At 45.3% G+C, this 16254-nt stretch overlaps 1 protein-coding gene across 6 annotated transcripts in view; it reads left to right on the forward strand.

Moving 5' to 3' along the window:
* The window catches only part of TLN2 (talin 2), a 425009-nt gene extending 409708 nt beyond the window's left edge, over positions 1–15301 (forward strand). For all 6 annotated transcript variants that reach the window (XM_087428086.1, XM_087428077.1, XM_087428092.1 and 3 more), the window contains 5 exons: positions 7066–7191; positions 9300–9362; positions 9453–9635; positions 12737–12862; positions 14415–15301. In XM_087428086.1, coding sequence (XP_087284212.1) covers positions 7066–7191; positions 9300–9362; positions 9453–9635; positions 12737–12862; positions 14415–14543 — 627 coding nt within the window. In that variant the 3' untranslated portion in view covers positions 14544–15301. The remainder of the gene's footprint in view (positions 1–7065; positions 7192–9299; positions 9363–9452; positions 9636–12736; positions 12863–14414) is intronic.
* The last annotated feature ends 953 nt before the right edge of the window (positions 15302–16254 follow it).

Genomic DNA, 16254 nt, shown 5'->3' on the forward strand with positions numbered 1-16254 from the left:
GGTGGCCAGGAAAGCTTTACCTTGTTATATCCAGGAGCCATCTTCAAGTTGCTTGCAGTGACTGCACAGTGACAGGTCACAGCAGCACCAGAGAAGTGATGACACAGGGGAGGGAAATGCAGTGTTGGAGGACTGGCTTCCAGAGTTGTAAAGTGGAACCTGTCCCTGGGATCCTTTTCCACTGAGAAGTGACCAGTAGTGTGTGTCAGCAGGAGCTCTTTCAGATGGTTTTAAAGATGCTGCCAAAATCATTGCCACCTTCACGCAGCTAGAGAACATTGCTTTGGGTTTTGAGTCCAGTTTAAGTTGTTTAATGAAAACAACAGATTTTCATGGAAAAGAGACAGCAAGTTATTAAGAATAAAGACAAACACAATTTAAAAGGACCTTAAGGTAAATCCCATTCATTAAAATTGATATGATTTTCTTGTTTCTTTTGGTAATTTTGCTTTTGACAAGCATGCTATACTGATTAGTTGGGTGAATGGGAAAAAACAGCCAGATGTTCAGAGAGGAAGAGGAGGAGCAGATACAGCATTTTCTATCTAGCTGAACTGTGGGCTTTGAGCTCATCTGCCACTAGTTGGGTCCAGGCCAGGTGATGTAAGGGGTGTGAAAAGCGAGGTGTGGGGAACTCAGCCAGCACGTGTTTCTAGGTGCCTCCCCATCAGCCGAGAACAGTAGGTCTCAGCAGACCCTCCTCAGACACGTAGAGGATTCATATCAAAGGAGCTTATGATGTAGCAAATTTATCTGATTAAATCTTTGAAAATTCTGTTACCTTTTCTTATCGATGCTTCCTAGATAGACTTTCAAGTGCATTATTTTTTGAGAGCAAGACAAAATCTTCAGAATTTTTCTGTCAAATAGAAATTGCAATTAAAAAATATTTCAGTGGTATTACTTTTCATTGAAAAAAAAAAAAAAGTAATAAAGCAGTGGTTAACCACTGCTGGGAAAACCCTCCCAAGATACTCATCATGCAAAGCTCAGACCCTTTCCAATGGACGCTGCATGGACATGCATTTATTCCACATCTGGACACAGAGGGTGGTCCCTCCCCAGGTTGCAGGCATACCCGTTTGGCAGTGCTTTCTCTCTGTCACCCATCTTGTCTGTCTACTGTTTCCCTGAGACCAGGCCAACCTGGGGGGCACCAAGCCAGCTGTCCAGGTCTGGGCTCTTGGCAATTCCAGCTGTTCTAAGAGGTTTTCCTTTTACTAGAACTAGTAAAGGCGGTGGTCCTAGAGACAACCCAGCCATGGGTCCTCCAAAACAGAAGCTGATCTGGCTCTTACACAATTTGGGTCTTTGAGTACAGGCTGAGGTCTCCGCCAGAGCACCTCTCAATTCAATACCAGAAGCAAACTGGTAGCAGCCAAACTCGCTACAAAAAAAGGAGAAATGTGGCTGCCTGTTCCACTCAGGCTTCCAACTGGCAAGAAAGTGCCTCACTCGTGTTTTGGGAGTTCTTGGTGTTGGCCTGCTTTTTTCCCTCAAGGACATTTAAATTATATGCAAAATGTCCACACTTTAAAAAAAAATTATATCCAAAGAATTTTGTTTAAGTTTCTGATGTGATATGACCTTGTTTTTAATAGCAAGCATTCTGTAAGACTTGCAGTAACGCTGAACAAAGCCCAATCCTAGCTGGAAAGATGACACCATGAGTTGTAATCTGGTTTTTGTAACCAGTTATGAGAAAAGTGACCATTGTGTTTATCAGCTCTCAAGGCAGTCCCTCAAGGGAGGGTTTTAGGGAAGGAGGCAGAAATCGGGGCAGTGACCTTCTGGCCATCTCCTGTGGTGCCTTCAGCTCCTTCACCTTCGAGTTCATTGTAGAAGGGGCTGCAGGGGTGTAATTCACAAAGAGAAAGGACCATGGGTGGAAACTGTCTTCCTCTGCCCAGCACGTGCCCAGGGACCTGTGAGCGAGGAGGCTGGTAAACATGCTGCCGGGAAGGAGGCAGGGGTCTTCCATGTAGGAGGCCAAAAGAGAGGAAGGAAGAGAAAGTGTAGTGCCTACTTACATTAGTCAGCACCTTCCAAGAAAGGTTTAATTTGGGACTATAACATGTCGAAGCTAACGGACCAGGAGAGTTGAGTTTGCTCCTCAAGTTACAAACAGAAAACTGATTAACTGATACCTAAAGAAGAGCAGCGAATCCCCCAAAGTCATGTGGTCAGAAAGTGCAGAGCAGTGACTAAAGCCCGGATTGTCCATGTCCTGCTTGGGTGCCAAGGGAGAAGCTGGAAGCAGTGCCATCTGTACACTTGGTTTCTCTTTAATTTGTGTCTTTTATATAATTATTTTAGGTTGTAATCAGAAGTGGCAGCTAGAACCTTTATTAGAAATATGGGTGGATGAGGCCAGCCCCGTGGCTTAGCGGTTGGGTGTGCGTGCTCTGCTACTGGCAGCCCGGGTTCGGATCCCGGGCGCGCACCGACGCACCGCTTCTCTGGCCATGCTGAGGCCGCGTCCCACATACAGCAACTAGAAGGATGTGCAACTATGACATACAACTATCTACTGGGGCTTTGGGGAAATAAAGGAGGAGGATTGGCAGTGGATGTTAGCTCAGAGCTGGTCTTCCTCAGCAAAAAGAGGAGGATTAGCATGGATGTTAGCTCAGGGCTGATCTTCCTCACAAAAGAAAAAAAGAAAAAGAAATATGGGTGGAAAACAGGGTTCAGAGAGAAAAACAGACTAGCTTAGCCCAAAGTCTAAAGAACAATTTTTTGAACCACAAAAAATTTATGTAGTAATAGAAATAATAATGAAATTAATTGCTAATAGTTAGGGAGCATTTACTATGAGTCAGTTATGCTCTATGTATATTTATAGTTCACTTATAGCAACCTCATCAGATAGAATTGCTGCAAAGATGTTCTCAGAATCCCTGAAAGGCCAAAAGACAATAAAAATGAGGAAAGGCCTTCCCTTTTCCCCCATGCGTTTCACCCTCCTTTCCCCTCTCCTACCCCAGTGGAATCTCAAACTCCTGAAACGTGAGACATAGTGGAGCAAAACAGGAGTTTCAAATGTTCTCCCAAGCGTGGGCAGCAAGGGAGCCAACACCAAGTGTGGTCTTCCTCAAGACAGATCTCACCAGACCTCCAACTTTTTAAAAGGGGAGCTCTGCAGAAGATCACCAAACAGGAAAAATATCAGCAAAAGAATGCTTAGACCTTTCTTGAAGCTGCCAAAAACCCAAGGTGAGGATAAATACCTCCTTGGCTAGAGTCTACTTGATGGTCCAGGAAAGACAATTGCTAAGAGCTAGTGGTGACCTGGCCAATAGCCTTTTCCAGTAGAGGGGAACGGGGAAAAGAACATCGTACAAAGGATGAGAAGATAGATTCAGTGCTCAGAGGCTGTGGTTGACACTTTCATTAAGCAGAGTAGATTCTTAGTTTGCACACGTTACTCTTTTTCCCGGCACTATTTTGTTAAGCGAGTCTCTTTGTAAAATGCTGAAAATGCTGCTGTTTACATTTGTATATGCGTGACTAAATGTCACAAACTGTGAATGCCAGTGGAGGGATACAGGCAGAGGGTACAGTTAACAACCCACAGGCGTGAACGGGGCAGGAGCCAATGCATAGATGTGTGTGCCTTCGTCCCCCAGGAGTCAGGAATGGACAGTTATTAAAGTGGACGCTTACTCTATGCATTTTTCCATCTCTAACTATGTAAACTGTCCTCTGGCTGAACTCTAGAACTTGGGAGACTAATTTTTAATGGATACATTCATTCAAATAACGTTTATCACGTGGGCTTCTCTGCTTGATTTTGTGCTCAGGAGACCTAAGTTGGATAAAACACAGTCTGTGCCCTGGAGGAGATCACAGGCTGGTGGGATTCAGTTAAGTGGTGTCTGCTGTCCTTAGCCCAGGCCAGCAATTCCCATGGAGTAGCCTGTACCACCTCCATTAGAGATGAAGACTCCTGGCCCCGCCCCAGACCTGCTGAAACAGAATCTGCATCTTTAACCAGATCCTCAGGTGATTCTGAACAAGGGCTGTCAGTTAATTAGCCCATTTAATGAAAGCATTTCCTTAAGTTCATGGTGTCCTGTGCCTCCAGATTCCTCACGGGGTCCCCCTGCAGCAGCTCCACGTTATTGTTCTTATTCTACTCAATCTCCCAGCTACAGTGGGTTTTGTTCTGTTGACAAATCCTGCATTTTAATGGTGATCTTCTTATATAGGAAAGTCCTTTGAAGACCAAGCCAATTCCATTTCTCTCCTTTTTTTCCCGTGTGCTTAAGCATGTGTCCTCCCCCCTTCTCCTGTAGCTCTCAGCATCCTTCCCCCAGATTCCATCCTGGGGGAGCTAAAGCTAATGGGGACACTGACTGGGGTACTTTGGCTTTTCACCAAGTCTCCTTGGCTTGGGGAGATGCCATTTTCTCTTAGGCTACAAGTGGTGTGGTATAAGGAAATATCGAGTGTTGATGTCTGTTTTCAGCAGGAGAGATAGGATGGGCGTTTGGTCTTAATGACCTGGCCTACAGAATGATACTGATCCAGCCGATAGAAGGCAGATCTCCTCGTGGAACTCTGCCCAGACTGCAGCATCTAAACATTTGCCCTTCATCCCTGTTGTCATGCCATTCAGCTTTATCAAGCCTTCTTGGGCAGCTCTCCACGTCTCCCAGAGATAAGGCTTTCTGCAGTGTCCATTTTAAAGCGTAGAGATGTTATGGAAAGAAAAATAAAAATTCATCAGAGGGCATTACAACAGTTACCATTGCAAGAAAAATCTGTGGGTGTCACAAATATTTCCAAGTTGAATATCTATTTCAAGCATGTGTTTTACAAAACAACTCCGGGGCAACGGAAGACGTGGGAGAGGCCTTTCAGATCACTTGTAATAAGATGATTCTATCAGATCTATCGATGCTTGGCGTTAGCGCTTAATTTTAAGGAAATTCCATTTTTGCGAATCCTAAAATTTGGAGAATCATAAATCTGCTGATGGAGTACTCCACACTGTGAAGTGGACTCAGTCTTAGAACCCATAGCTGAGGCTGCCTGAGAGGAGTCTGGGAGACTTGGAGAAGCCACCATGGGTTTCCGTTTCCTCATGAGCAAAATGAGGAGGGGCTCCCTTTGGACTCAACAGTTCTGTGATTTCCCCAGCGCCTTAATCTGTTATATGCTTGACTTTCTTTTACAGAATGAATTTCCAGAAAAGCTCTTAATTCAAGGTCATTGAATATATAGATCTATATAGATATCAGAGCCTAATGCAGTTTCTTTGGGGCCTATGTATAATAGTTCCTTTTATGCCAGAGTGTCTCATAATGAGTCAGTTTTGCATTTCAGTAAACAAATTTTATACTCCATCACTACGATAGGCTCCCTTACCCAATAACAAAGGAATCCAAACTGAATCCACTAGAACTGAATCCATTTCTGTCCTGAATGCTCCTAGAGCAAGACTTTGTCAGAAATAAGAAAGAATATACAGCTTCTGTCTCAGAACTTCTAAAATGATGCCCTTGTTCTTCAGATCCACTAGATGTGCCTTGAAATGATATCTTGATAATATGAGTTGTAAAAATGAAAATGAGATTAGCATCTCTCTTGGTTCAAGATGTGGCCATAAAGAATAGGGAACTGGAAAAGAATTGTATCCATGTATCCCTCCTGTCTGATGTTTCATTTGGAGCCATTAGCAAGCTGACTTTGACCCTCTGACACAAAGTTGTTCCTCAGCGATGCCCTAAGTGGCCTAGGCTGGTAAAAACATATCGTTATGGAGTCAGATTTAGGTTTAGATCTGGTGTCGATTCTCATGCTGCCACATGACCGTGGGCCCAATACTCCACCTCCCTGAGCCTCAATTTTCTCACTGTAAATATAAGGAGAAATATAACTACAGTATAGGATTTTCCTCTTTTTGGTGAGGATTAAGTTAATGTACATGGAAGTGCCTAACAAAATGCTTGGCACATAGTAGACACTCTTAAAAATGTATTGCTGTTGCACAACATTGCAAATGTACTTGATGCCACTGAATTATACACTTAAAATTGGTTAAAAGGGTAAATTTTATGTTATGTATATTGTACCACACACACAAAGAAAAGTATTGCTATACCTCAGCACAATCTTTTAATGTCTAAAAGGTACTAGCCACATCTTCAACATTCTGTGACCGAAGGGGAACTTAACCACATTGACTTCGATTCACAGAACATTAGTGCTGGAGGGGACCTTGAAGGTCGTCTAGTCTGACCACCGAAAATTGTGATGCTCCATCCTGCCCCACCCAGGATTAGGGTCTTCACACTTACCCCACTTCCTGAAAGCTTCTCGTCAACTTTCCAGGTTGTTTTGGCAGCGTGGGGTGTGGTGGTGGTGAATTTAGAGCAGAGCCCTAAGGGCCTGACAACACCGATGCAGTGGTGGCCAGTGTTCCTCCCCAGCTGGAGCCGTGCTTCGGGTTTCCAGGGGACTAAGCAACCTCCACCTTGATGTCATGTAGCCTCAATTTCTTCCCCACCACTGGTGATCTGTGGTTGATATGGAACTCTCTCTCTGCTCAGCCACAGAAATATGAATGCTCTTTTACTTTTTTTACCCAAGAAAAATAAGGCTTTTCACAACTAATAGCCATCTTTCCTTTTTCAACCCATTTTTGAGCCATAAATGGCTCAAATACTCTCTGGGAGAGTATGCCATAACCCACTCTTTGGATTATTGATTACTTTGATTTTGGTTGTGATGCTGATGGGACCATCTGAGTATATTTTATTCACGATGAATTTGTCTCTTTAAAGATTCTGGTCTGGAAAAAGTCTGTCTTGGAATTTGCTGATTTAAAATTTGTGTAGGATGTCAGTGCCGGCAGCCTGTCCCTTTTGGAGTGGGGGCAGGGGGAGGCAGCAGATGGAGAGGCATCCTGCCAGCTTAGGCCTTTCTGCCCTGGGTGTGGTCTGTCCACAAAAAGCAGTAGGCAGATGAAGAGCCAGGTTCCCAAGCAGTAAGTAGTTTGGCAGAAAGTGCCCTCTGTGGGTATGAACTGCATGTGATGCTGTTTTCTTTTGGTTACAGCAAGCAGATGAGACCCTCGATTTTGAAGAACAGATCTTGGAAGCTGCTAAGTCCATTGCTGCTGCCACAAGTGCCCTGGTCAAATCGGCCTCAGCAGCCCAGAGGGAGCTGGTAGCCCAAGGAAAGGTGGGTAAACCCCGCTGGGCAAGTGGTGGAACGTTCACGCAGCGGGAGCCTCTGAGGGCCGAGGAAACGGTGGGAACGCTTGTGGCCTGACCAGGGAAACCCGTGCTGTGCCTGTGCCTTCCCTCACTGAATTACCCATCTTTGCCCCATCTGACTGAGAACTCTGTTTGCTTAAACCTGACAAACACAATGAAGGGTTTGGCTTCCAGGCCTCTCATCTGCTTCTTGTTAAGGAAAGCATTCCACTGCAGGCAGCGCTCCGGGCCTGAACAAGACGTTTATATTCCCACTGTACATTAGGCTATTTAAAGACATAAACTGTCATATTTTCCTGGTGGATGGCTATATAAGCACCGTAGTCAGGGACTTTGTAATACCATTTTCCAAGTCCAATTGCTCCATTCATTTTTTAGGATTGTCGAGCTGAATGCTGTCCAGCTCTGCAGTTAGCATTTTCCCGAGCCTGTTGGTTAAAAGGCCAGTCTGGTTTGAAGTCTGAGATTTCTTAGATCTGCTTCATCTCCAGTCACCTATTCCATCTGCATTAGCGTGAAAACATAGTTCTTTTTCAGTGATCCAAAGGATTAATAGTACATTAGACTAATCCTGGGTATAGGAGGGTCTTCCAGTTTAAAATACTCCCTGTGTCCTGTTATTCCCATACAACCTAGAACCGCCGCATCCAAATTGTGTCTTGCAAAGAGCCTTTCAAATGCAGAGGCACTGCAGAAATCCTGTCAAGTTGTGGGTTCAGGAAATTTGGTCACCGGAATTGTCAATCACTTCTGTTTGATATTAAAAGGACTTTGCTGTCACTGTACATATAGACGGATATGATTGTGTCTTGACCTAAGAACTTGGAATACAGGCAGGAAGTTATACCCGACCAGTGGGCGTCCATCTTCCTCCAGAATGTCTCTTGTGAGCTTAGCCATGTCTTAATCCAACCCACATGCTTTGGCTCCTCGCTCTAAGCCATCATGTGGTGTCTTATTTAATATTAATGTATGCACGTCTCCCTAACTGGTGCACAGTCTGTCCCTTTATGCCTCACTTATGCCCTATAGATGGAGCAGAGGCTGACCTTACTTATCAAGCACTTGTTGACCGATCAATACGTAAAGACCAAAAAGGGATCACTGAGAAGAACATCCTACCTAAAAATTTCAGTATTGATAGGGCTGACTATGTGCCAGACATGTTGCTGGATACTAGAGAATCTGACTTGAACGTGGCGGAGCCTCCGTCCTTCAAGGAACTTGTATGTTCGAGCTTTAAAAAGTTGGTAAAGGAGGTTCAGCTGGATTTGGGTGAACTATGGGCTTATATGCAAGACCTCGGCGTTTCACCTGACGTTCACCAAGCCCTGAGGTGGTGCCCGGAATTGGGACGGATCCTCAATTTCGTATTCAAACTGAGATACTCTTCTTCTACCTCTCCAGGCGCCTCCCGCAAGTATAAAGGCACTTCCTCCCATAGCTACTCCCTCTACATCTGGACAGAAAACGTCTCACTTGTGGCCATAATTTCTAACTAGAGACAGAGATGCTCTTACTTCTCTCCCCACCCCCCTCAAAATGATGTGTATTTCTGTAAGACACGGATCTGCACTCAATTATGCTGAAGGAAATGCACCAGCCTTTTTTGCATCATCTCCCAGAAAATCACAGCGTGGCTTTAGGGTCAATAATCAGGAGAGATTTAAGTTTCCCTTGGCCTTTGAAAGAAGACGCCTCAGTGGCTCCCACATTTGAAATGGAGAAAGATCGGCAGAGGAAATAAGCCCGGATCCATCATTCCTGAGCCGTTTTCCCAGAAACACAATACCTAGCAATTAAATGGAGGCCATTCTGAGCATTTCAGATTGACTTCTTGTGGCCCAGGTGGACCAGCCAGGATGTGCTGGTGCAGTCTTGGAGTGGCCAGGGTCCCACATAAGAGGGGGTGCTCCATTCTCACACCAGTGCTGTTGGAGGGAGTCCCCGGGGGGTGCTGCGTGTCTGATGAGATGTTTCTCTCTCTAGTTCCAGGGCAAGGTAGGGTCTGAGGGGCTGCAGGCCCCCCTGAGCCTTCCAGCTCTCATTGCAGATTTCTAAACTCCACTCTAGGTGGGCTCCATCCCCGCCAATGCTGCGGACGACGGACAGTGGTCACAGGGGCTGATTTCTGCTGTGAGTCGCCTTCTCTTCCTCCCTATTTGCCTTTTGGATCCCCTGAGGGAGGTTTGGGCTTTGGGTCACTTCTTTATTGACTGTCCCCAGGCCCGGATGGTGGCAGCTGCGACCAGCAGTCTCTGTGAGGCGGCCAATGCCTCCGTTCAGGGACATGCCAGTGAGGAGAAGCTCATCTCATCTGCCAAGCAGGTCGCAGCTTCCACGGCTCAGCTGCTTGTGGCCTGCAAGGTGAAGGCCGATCAGGATTCGGAGGCCATGAGGCGGCTACAGGTAATGGTCACTGATGCTGGTGGGAAAATACTCCTGTTGGAGCGGGTAAGTGTCGCCAAAGGGGACAGTCTCACTTCCTTGGCATGACCCACCAGGCCTTCCATCAGCCAACTCTGTCACACTTTTCTCATCTTCTGCCACGTGTGGCCATGCATCCTTCTGCCACCTGCTGCCCCACCAAACTGACAATCTCTACGTGTGCCTTCTGGTCTCATGCCTTGGGGCCCTCACTCACCCAGAGTGTCCTGGCCCTCCTCCCCACCAGCCCAACCTGATGAACTCCTGCTCATCCTTTATGACTCATCTCCAAAATCACCTCCTCTGGGAAGTCCTCCCTGACTCCTGGGCCTCAGGCAGTTAGTCTGTCCTCTGTCCTGCCAGAGCCCCTAGCCAGATCACTCTTAACGGTTCCTGTTACCTGGTACCACCACATTAGCTTTATATCTGTCTTTGACAAGGCTACAAGCTTCTTAGGTACAGGCACGCGTCTTTATCTCTGCATCTCTCAGACCTAAGATGGTGCCTGTTTCAATGGAGGCCCTTATTAACTGTTTGCTACAGACTGGATGAAAGGACTGAGGAATTTATATGAGGCTGTTGCTAAGGTTTCCCAGATCCCAGAGAACATGCTTATGAAGGTGACCATCGAGTCCTTCCCAATACATATATGTTTTCATGATTGTTCTAATTATAGAAATATCTTAAACACAATGAAGGAAATGTCTGAATGAAAAAAATCACACAGCCTCAACATCTTCACATGTTAAGCGTTACCGTGTTTTTCTCTTCCTGTTTTTATCTGTATACAAAATAATTTTGTGTAGTTGTAATCATAGCAAGAGACATTCTGCTTTTTTTCACTTAACATTTTATCATGATTATCTTTTGCTTTGAAGAAAAGCCTTCATAGTTTCTCTGTGCAAATCTAACTGGTCCATTCTTCATGAGTCTCATTTTTAATGATTGCATGATATTACATCAACTGATTATGCAAGAATTCCCTATACGTTGAACATTTCATTTACAATTTTCTAGATTTTCATTATTATAAATTTTATAAGGCAGATTATGTTGCTAAAAAAATGTTTATATAAGTCATGAATAAAATCATAAATGGCAGAAATATTTGAACGATTGCACCAAAACTCAGAACTCTTGTTTTGTTTTGCAAGTTCAAAACTGCATTTCTGTTTGGTCCTCATGAGCCTCTTTCTCACCCACCTCCCTCACCCTCATTTGACTCCTGGGATAAACCCAGGGGGACAATGGGGAGCTGCATGTTTGTGAACGTGTGGTTCATTGTTTTAGGGGGACACTTTTGAGGAAAACATCCTGAGTTGAGAGAGACCTGGGTTCAAGTCCTGCCTCTGCCATGTACTAAGTGCATGATCTTATACAAGTCACTCAAAACTTTTCAGGCCCTAGTTTGCCTCCTCTGGAAAATGTGGATGGAGATACCTGCATTGGCTCTTATGAGAGTCACGAAATGTGAATGTGCTTCTGTAAGCCCTAAGGATTTACACAGCTACAGCACAGCACCACTCCTGTTATCACCATTAGTGCTGGAACTGGACACTGCAGTGTCGCATCTGAGTCCCTTCCAGTGACCCAGAGTTTCTCTGGGGCGAGGCAGATCTATGTTCAAATCCCAGCTCTATCGGGCCGGCCCTGTGGCTTGGTGGTTAAGTGCGCGCGCTGCGATGCTGGCGGCCCGGGTTCGGATCCCGGGTGCGCATCGAGGCACCACTTCTCTGCCCATCCTGGGGCCGAGTCCCACATACAGCAACTAGAAGGGTGTGCAGCTGTGACATACAACTATCTACTGGGGCTTTGGGGGCAAAAAATAAAATAAATAATAATAAATCCCAGCTCTATCACTTACTAGCTGCAGGATCTTAGATAAATGACTCAACCTCAGTTTCTGCATCAGGAAATTGGACTAATGATTTCTGACTTCATAAAGCTATTTGGAGAATAAGCACATGATGACTACTTGTCAAATATTAATTGGCTTCCCCTTCCCTTCTTATGCAACCCCTGATAGTCCCCATTGGTCACTTTAGATCACCAACCAGATGAGCCAGTTAACTTTGAATGAGAAAAACTCAACTTTCTGATGACTAACCCACAAGCACCAGTCCTTGACTCTGAAGGGCCTGGGCAAGGAATAATGGAGGGTTAATGAATCCTTGATCACCATTAGAAGAAAATCCCAAATCACAGGGGGCAGAGGACAAGTCTCCGGGGCCATGCTTCGTGAGCATTAAGAGTAAGCCGGTATGGGCTGTAGCCCTTACGGAAGATCTAGTCTTCACATTGAAAAACTTTTCTTATCCTTCCTCTAGTGACCGTCCCATCCTTGAGCACTGAGTATAAAGCCCAGCTGTGACTCTAAAAGTACGTCTATAAAGGCCCTAGTTACTGTGGGGCTCCTGCCCTCCCAGGCAGGGATATGCTGTGCTTTCATAGCCTTTCAGTCCCCCAAAGAGCATTCAGTGAGTGCCAACCCAGGTGGCCACTGTGCCGGGTGCTAGGCATGCAAAGATTCGGGTCACAGCCCTACCCTCAAGTTACTCACTGTCCAGGAGGGAGAGAGGCAGCCCCAAGTGTGGTGAGGGCTACAAAGAAGCCAGCACACAGCACTCCAGGAGCATTGGGGGAGGGTATGGGTGATGTCTGAGCCAAGTCCTCTAGTATGTCTGAATTGGCTGGGGAGAGGGAGGTGGTTTTCTAGACCAAGGAAGCAGTCCCTGAGTGTGCTTCTGTTAACACACATATCACATTACTACAATCATTTATTTACAGAATTATAATTCCCCTCAAAAGTATGTGTTCCTTGGGAGCCAGAACTGTATCTCATTCATCTGTGAATGACCTAAGGTTAGGTAGGTGCCAATGTTGGTAGAATCAATGGATGGGTGAATGGACAGACAGATGGATAGAATCAATGGATGGATGAATGGACAGACAGATGGATACTAACTAGAGAGAACTTCTATGTTACAATTGGATGATAAATTGATTCATAGTCTCATATCTGTTCTTGCTGGATCCAAATAGCTGTTTCTAATGATGTAATATGTGTTTTGTTCCCTCTCCAGGCAGCAGGAAATGCTGTGAAAAGAGCTTCAGACAATCTTGTTCGTGCAGCCCAGAAGGCAGCTTTTGGCAAAGCTGATGATGACGATGTCGTAGTGAAAACAAAGTTTGTAGGGGGCATTGCTCAGGTTTGTGATTAAATCCAGACAGTGTTTACTCCCAAGATGGGCCTTGTGTTATAACAGACACAAAATAACAGTGACTTAAACAAGATGGAAGTTTCTCTCTCCCTCACATAACAGTCTGGGTGTAAGCAGTCTGATGTGGTAGTTCCTTTGTGTCTGAGACCCAGACTTCATCTGCCTTATTGCTTCACCATCCCTGAGATGTTGCCCTTGGCCACTTGGACCAAGATGGCTCATAACCATCTTGGCTTTCCAGCCAGCAGGAAGAGAGAAAGGAGGGCCAGGCATGAGCCTGAAGTTAACATACATCACTTCTTCTCACATACCATTGGTCAGCACTTAGTCACGTGGGCAACCTAGCTGCACAGGAGGCTGGGAAATATAGTGTTCTTTTCTGAGTAGCCATGTGCCTAGCTAAAAATCAGGGATTCTATTATAGAAAGGGGGAAGAAGAGAAATTGGAGGACAGCAATATTATCATTTAAATAAAATGATGCATTTTATTTGGAGCAGCTACCTACTCCAGATATTTGCCCCTACAGACAGAATGAATGACGACCCCTTCCCAGAACTTTTATAAGAGTAAATGGAATTCTGACTTAGGCAGGATTGCATTCTTGTGCGTGAGAGTGAGGAGGAAGCTTCAGGAAATCAGGCCTGCAGCTTTGGGTATGTGTTGATGTAAATCCATTATAGAAGATTGGTTTTCTTATCAGCGCCAAGAGCACTGAGGCCCCATTACTGAGGTTACTCATTCCCATGCCTTCTTTAGTGCTTCCTGAACCACTCCCTGTGTTTGGAAATACACAAGATGCATTTTTACCAGAATCTTTCTTGGTATACTAGTTCCAGGAGAAGTGCCATGAAGAAGGGTCCCTGATCAATTAAGTCTAGGAAATACTGCACTCTATACCCCACTTCCAAGTCTCACAGTGATCATTAGCCTAGTAGAGGCTCTGAAAAGGCCTAGAGGAAAGAAATCTGTTTTGCTTTCTTGAACACAAACTTACCTGCTTCACACAATAGCTATTAACTGATACTCCTCGGATCATACCTTAGAAGCATGAAATAAATATATGAAAGCCTTCTAGTGGTTAAGGATTCCAGCTTTTGCTTCAAGAATGCCTGACCCAGGTCCTGCTCCACTAGCTAAGGGACTTCAGGGAAGTGGACCCACATGTGTCAGCTTCAGGTTCCTCATTGGAAAAATGCTACATTCAATAGGGCATACTTCACAGTGCTTCCACAACAGCGATGGGGCACTCCATGTAAAGTGCTTACGCCCAGAGCCTGGTGCATAGTAGGGATGCAGTAGACGTTTGCTATTAAATCTGTGGCCAGAAGTCAGCTTATTTTCTTGAGTCAATTGGGTCATTTGTCTCAAATCCCAAACTGTGGCCTGAAGGCCAGTCTCCAGAGCCAGGAATACATATTACCAGTGCACGCTGTATCCCATCATAGCGGAGGCTGTGGGAGCTCATGAGGCAAGCAGTGGAGGGGAAGGGCAATTTCCTAGCAAGTTTTAGATCCATCCAGCTTGTTGCTTTCCTTCTAGATCATTGCTGCCCAGGAGGAAATGCTGAAGAAAGAGCGAGAACTGGAAGAAGCAAGGAAAAAACTGGCACAGATCCGCCAACAGCAGTATAAATTCCTACCCACTGAGCTGAGGGAGGATGAAGGCTAAGGCCAGAGTCAAGATGTCAAGCCCCAGGGGACGGCTCTGCACGAACTGGTCAGACAGTGTTCCTGAGAGGCTGGGCACTTACCTGGAAACTGCCTTCCTCCCCCTGGGGCCAGCCCAGAGCCCTGAGTGCTCATTCTCACGTCTCTGTCCTGTTGGGCACCAGCTGCATGATCGTGATGTCACACGGTACAGTGTCCCACCCATAGCTCCTCCGCCACCTCCCCTCGTGCCTCACCATATCTCAGGAGAGAGGGGCGCACGTTTCGTGGACTGTTACCAAAAAAAAGAAGTCAGTATTATGTCGTTCTCAGACACTTGTGCTTTTGTTGGTCCTTCTCTAGGCCTGCTCCTGGGCCTTTTGTGAAATCTTAATAGGAAAAAAAATAATGGCTTGAGGAGATCATTGATGTCATAGATATTCAAAGACATTCTTCTTCTCAAGAGAAGATGGAAGTTGGAGTTGGACACGGTTAATAAAAGCCAGAAACATAAACCAGTGTGGACTCCAGGAGGGCAACATGGGTCGTCCTTCTGTGTCTCGAGCACTGGCTCACCCAGAGGGTGAAGAATTCCTGCTCCTGTTTGCACGCTTTCTTGCCTCAATGTGTAAGCCCCTTGTACAATCTAGACACGTCTTGTATTCTGTGGCCCAGAAAATTGAACGATTATTTTTTTCCTCCATGATCCAAAGGGCAGAGGTATGGGGGACTGTCCGGGCTTGGTGAGTAGGGGCTGTAATAAAATGTGTGGGCTCCTTACTCTGCAGAGGCTGTTTCAGTTCATACAAATTCACCTACACGAACCCACATCCCCGAGATGACAGTCAATACAACATCCCCTCTTAACCATTCGAGGTGGGGATTCAGCTGGAATAAAGCAATTCCTTGGTGACTCCATCTTCCAGGTTCCACACTGGCTCCTCTGCTCTCAAAATGGTCAGAATTCAGAATTAGAAGACATCTATTTAAAAATCTGTCACCTGTCCTCCATCCCAAGATGGACATTTTCCCTATATCTTAATATTCTTAAAATCTAGATGCATCCTGAAATCAATATGAACCTTTGACAAGATAGTTTTGTTTATTATTGCATCTTATAAGTGAAGATGTATGGTATTTTCAGAGTCCATCTTCTGGATGCCACACTTCCAGAATTTCGTGTTTTTCCCCCCTCTCTTTTCTCTTCCCAGAGACCTCTCCTTGGAAGGGCATTTTTAAGACCTTGAATTTACCTTAAATCTGAGCCTTTACCCACGACAGTACATGAAGGCTGAATGGCTTGTGGGATAGATCCTAATGCCAAGTAGCAAGTGTCTGTGAAAGAATTCATGGGGGCAAACAATGGTAATGGAGGTACATGGTTTTCAAAGCTCGTAACTGTTGAGGGCTTATCCTCTGCTGCTCTGCAGTGATGTGGTATCACGTCTGATAGTTCATCCACAGGGTAGTTTCAAAATTCCATCTTGGGGAGAAGTTGATGCTTTGGTCCTCCAAAGATGTCACCTTAGGTCTTGCTTTAGCATACTCTAGCCTATGTCATGGTTTTAAAATATAATTGAACTTTTGACGGTTTCCCATATTTATAAGAGACTTGTAAGTGCTAAACATAGTAGAATTGTTTTCCAGACAAGTAGAAAGCCAGTGGAAATAGTGTAGATGAAAAGCAAGAGGAGATGGGGGGGCGGGCGGGTATAGGCACCAACTCTGAAGAG

This window comes from Ceratotherium simum, chromosome 3 (assembly GCF_057802395.1).
Source record: "Ceratotherium simum simum isolate JZ-2026a chromosome 3, ASM5780239v1, whole genome shotgun sequence".
Lineage (NCBI taxonomy): Eukaryota > Metazoa > Chordata > Mammalia > Perissodactyla > Rhinocerotidae > Ceratotherium > Ceratotherium simum.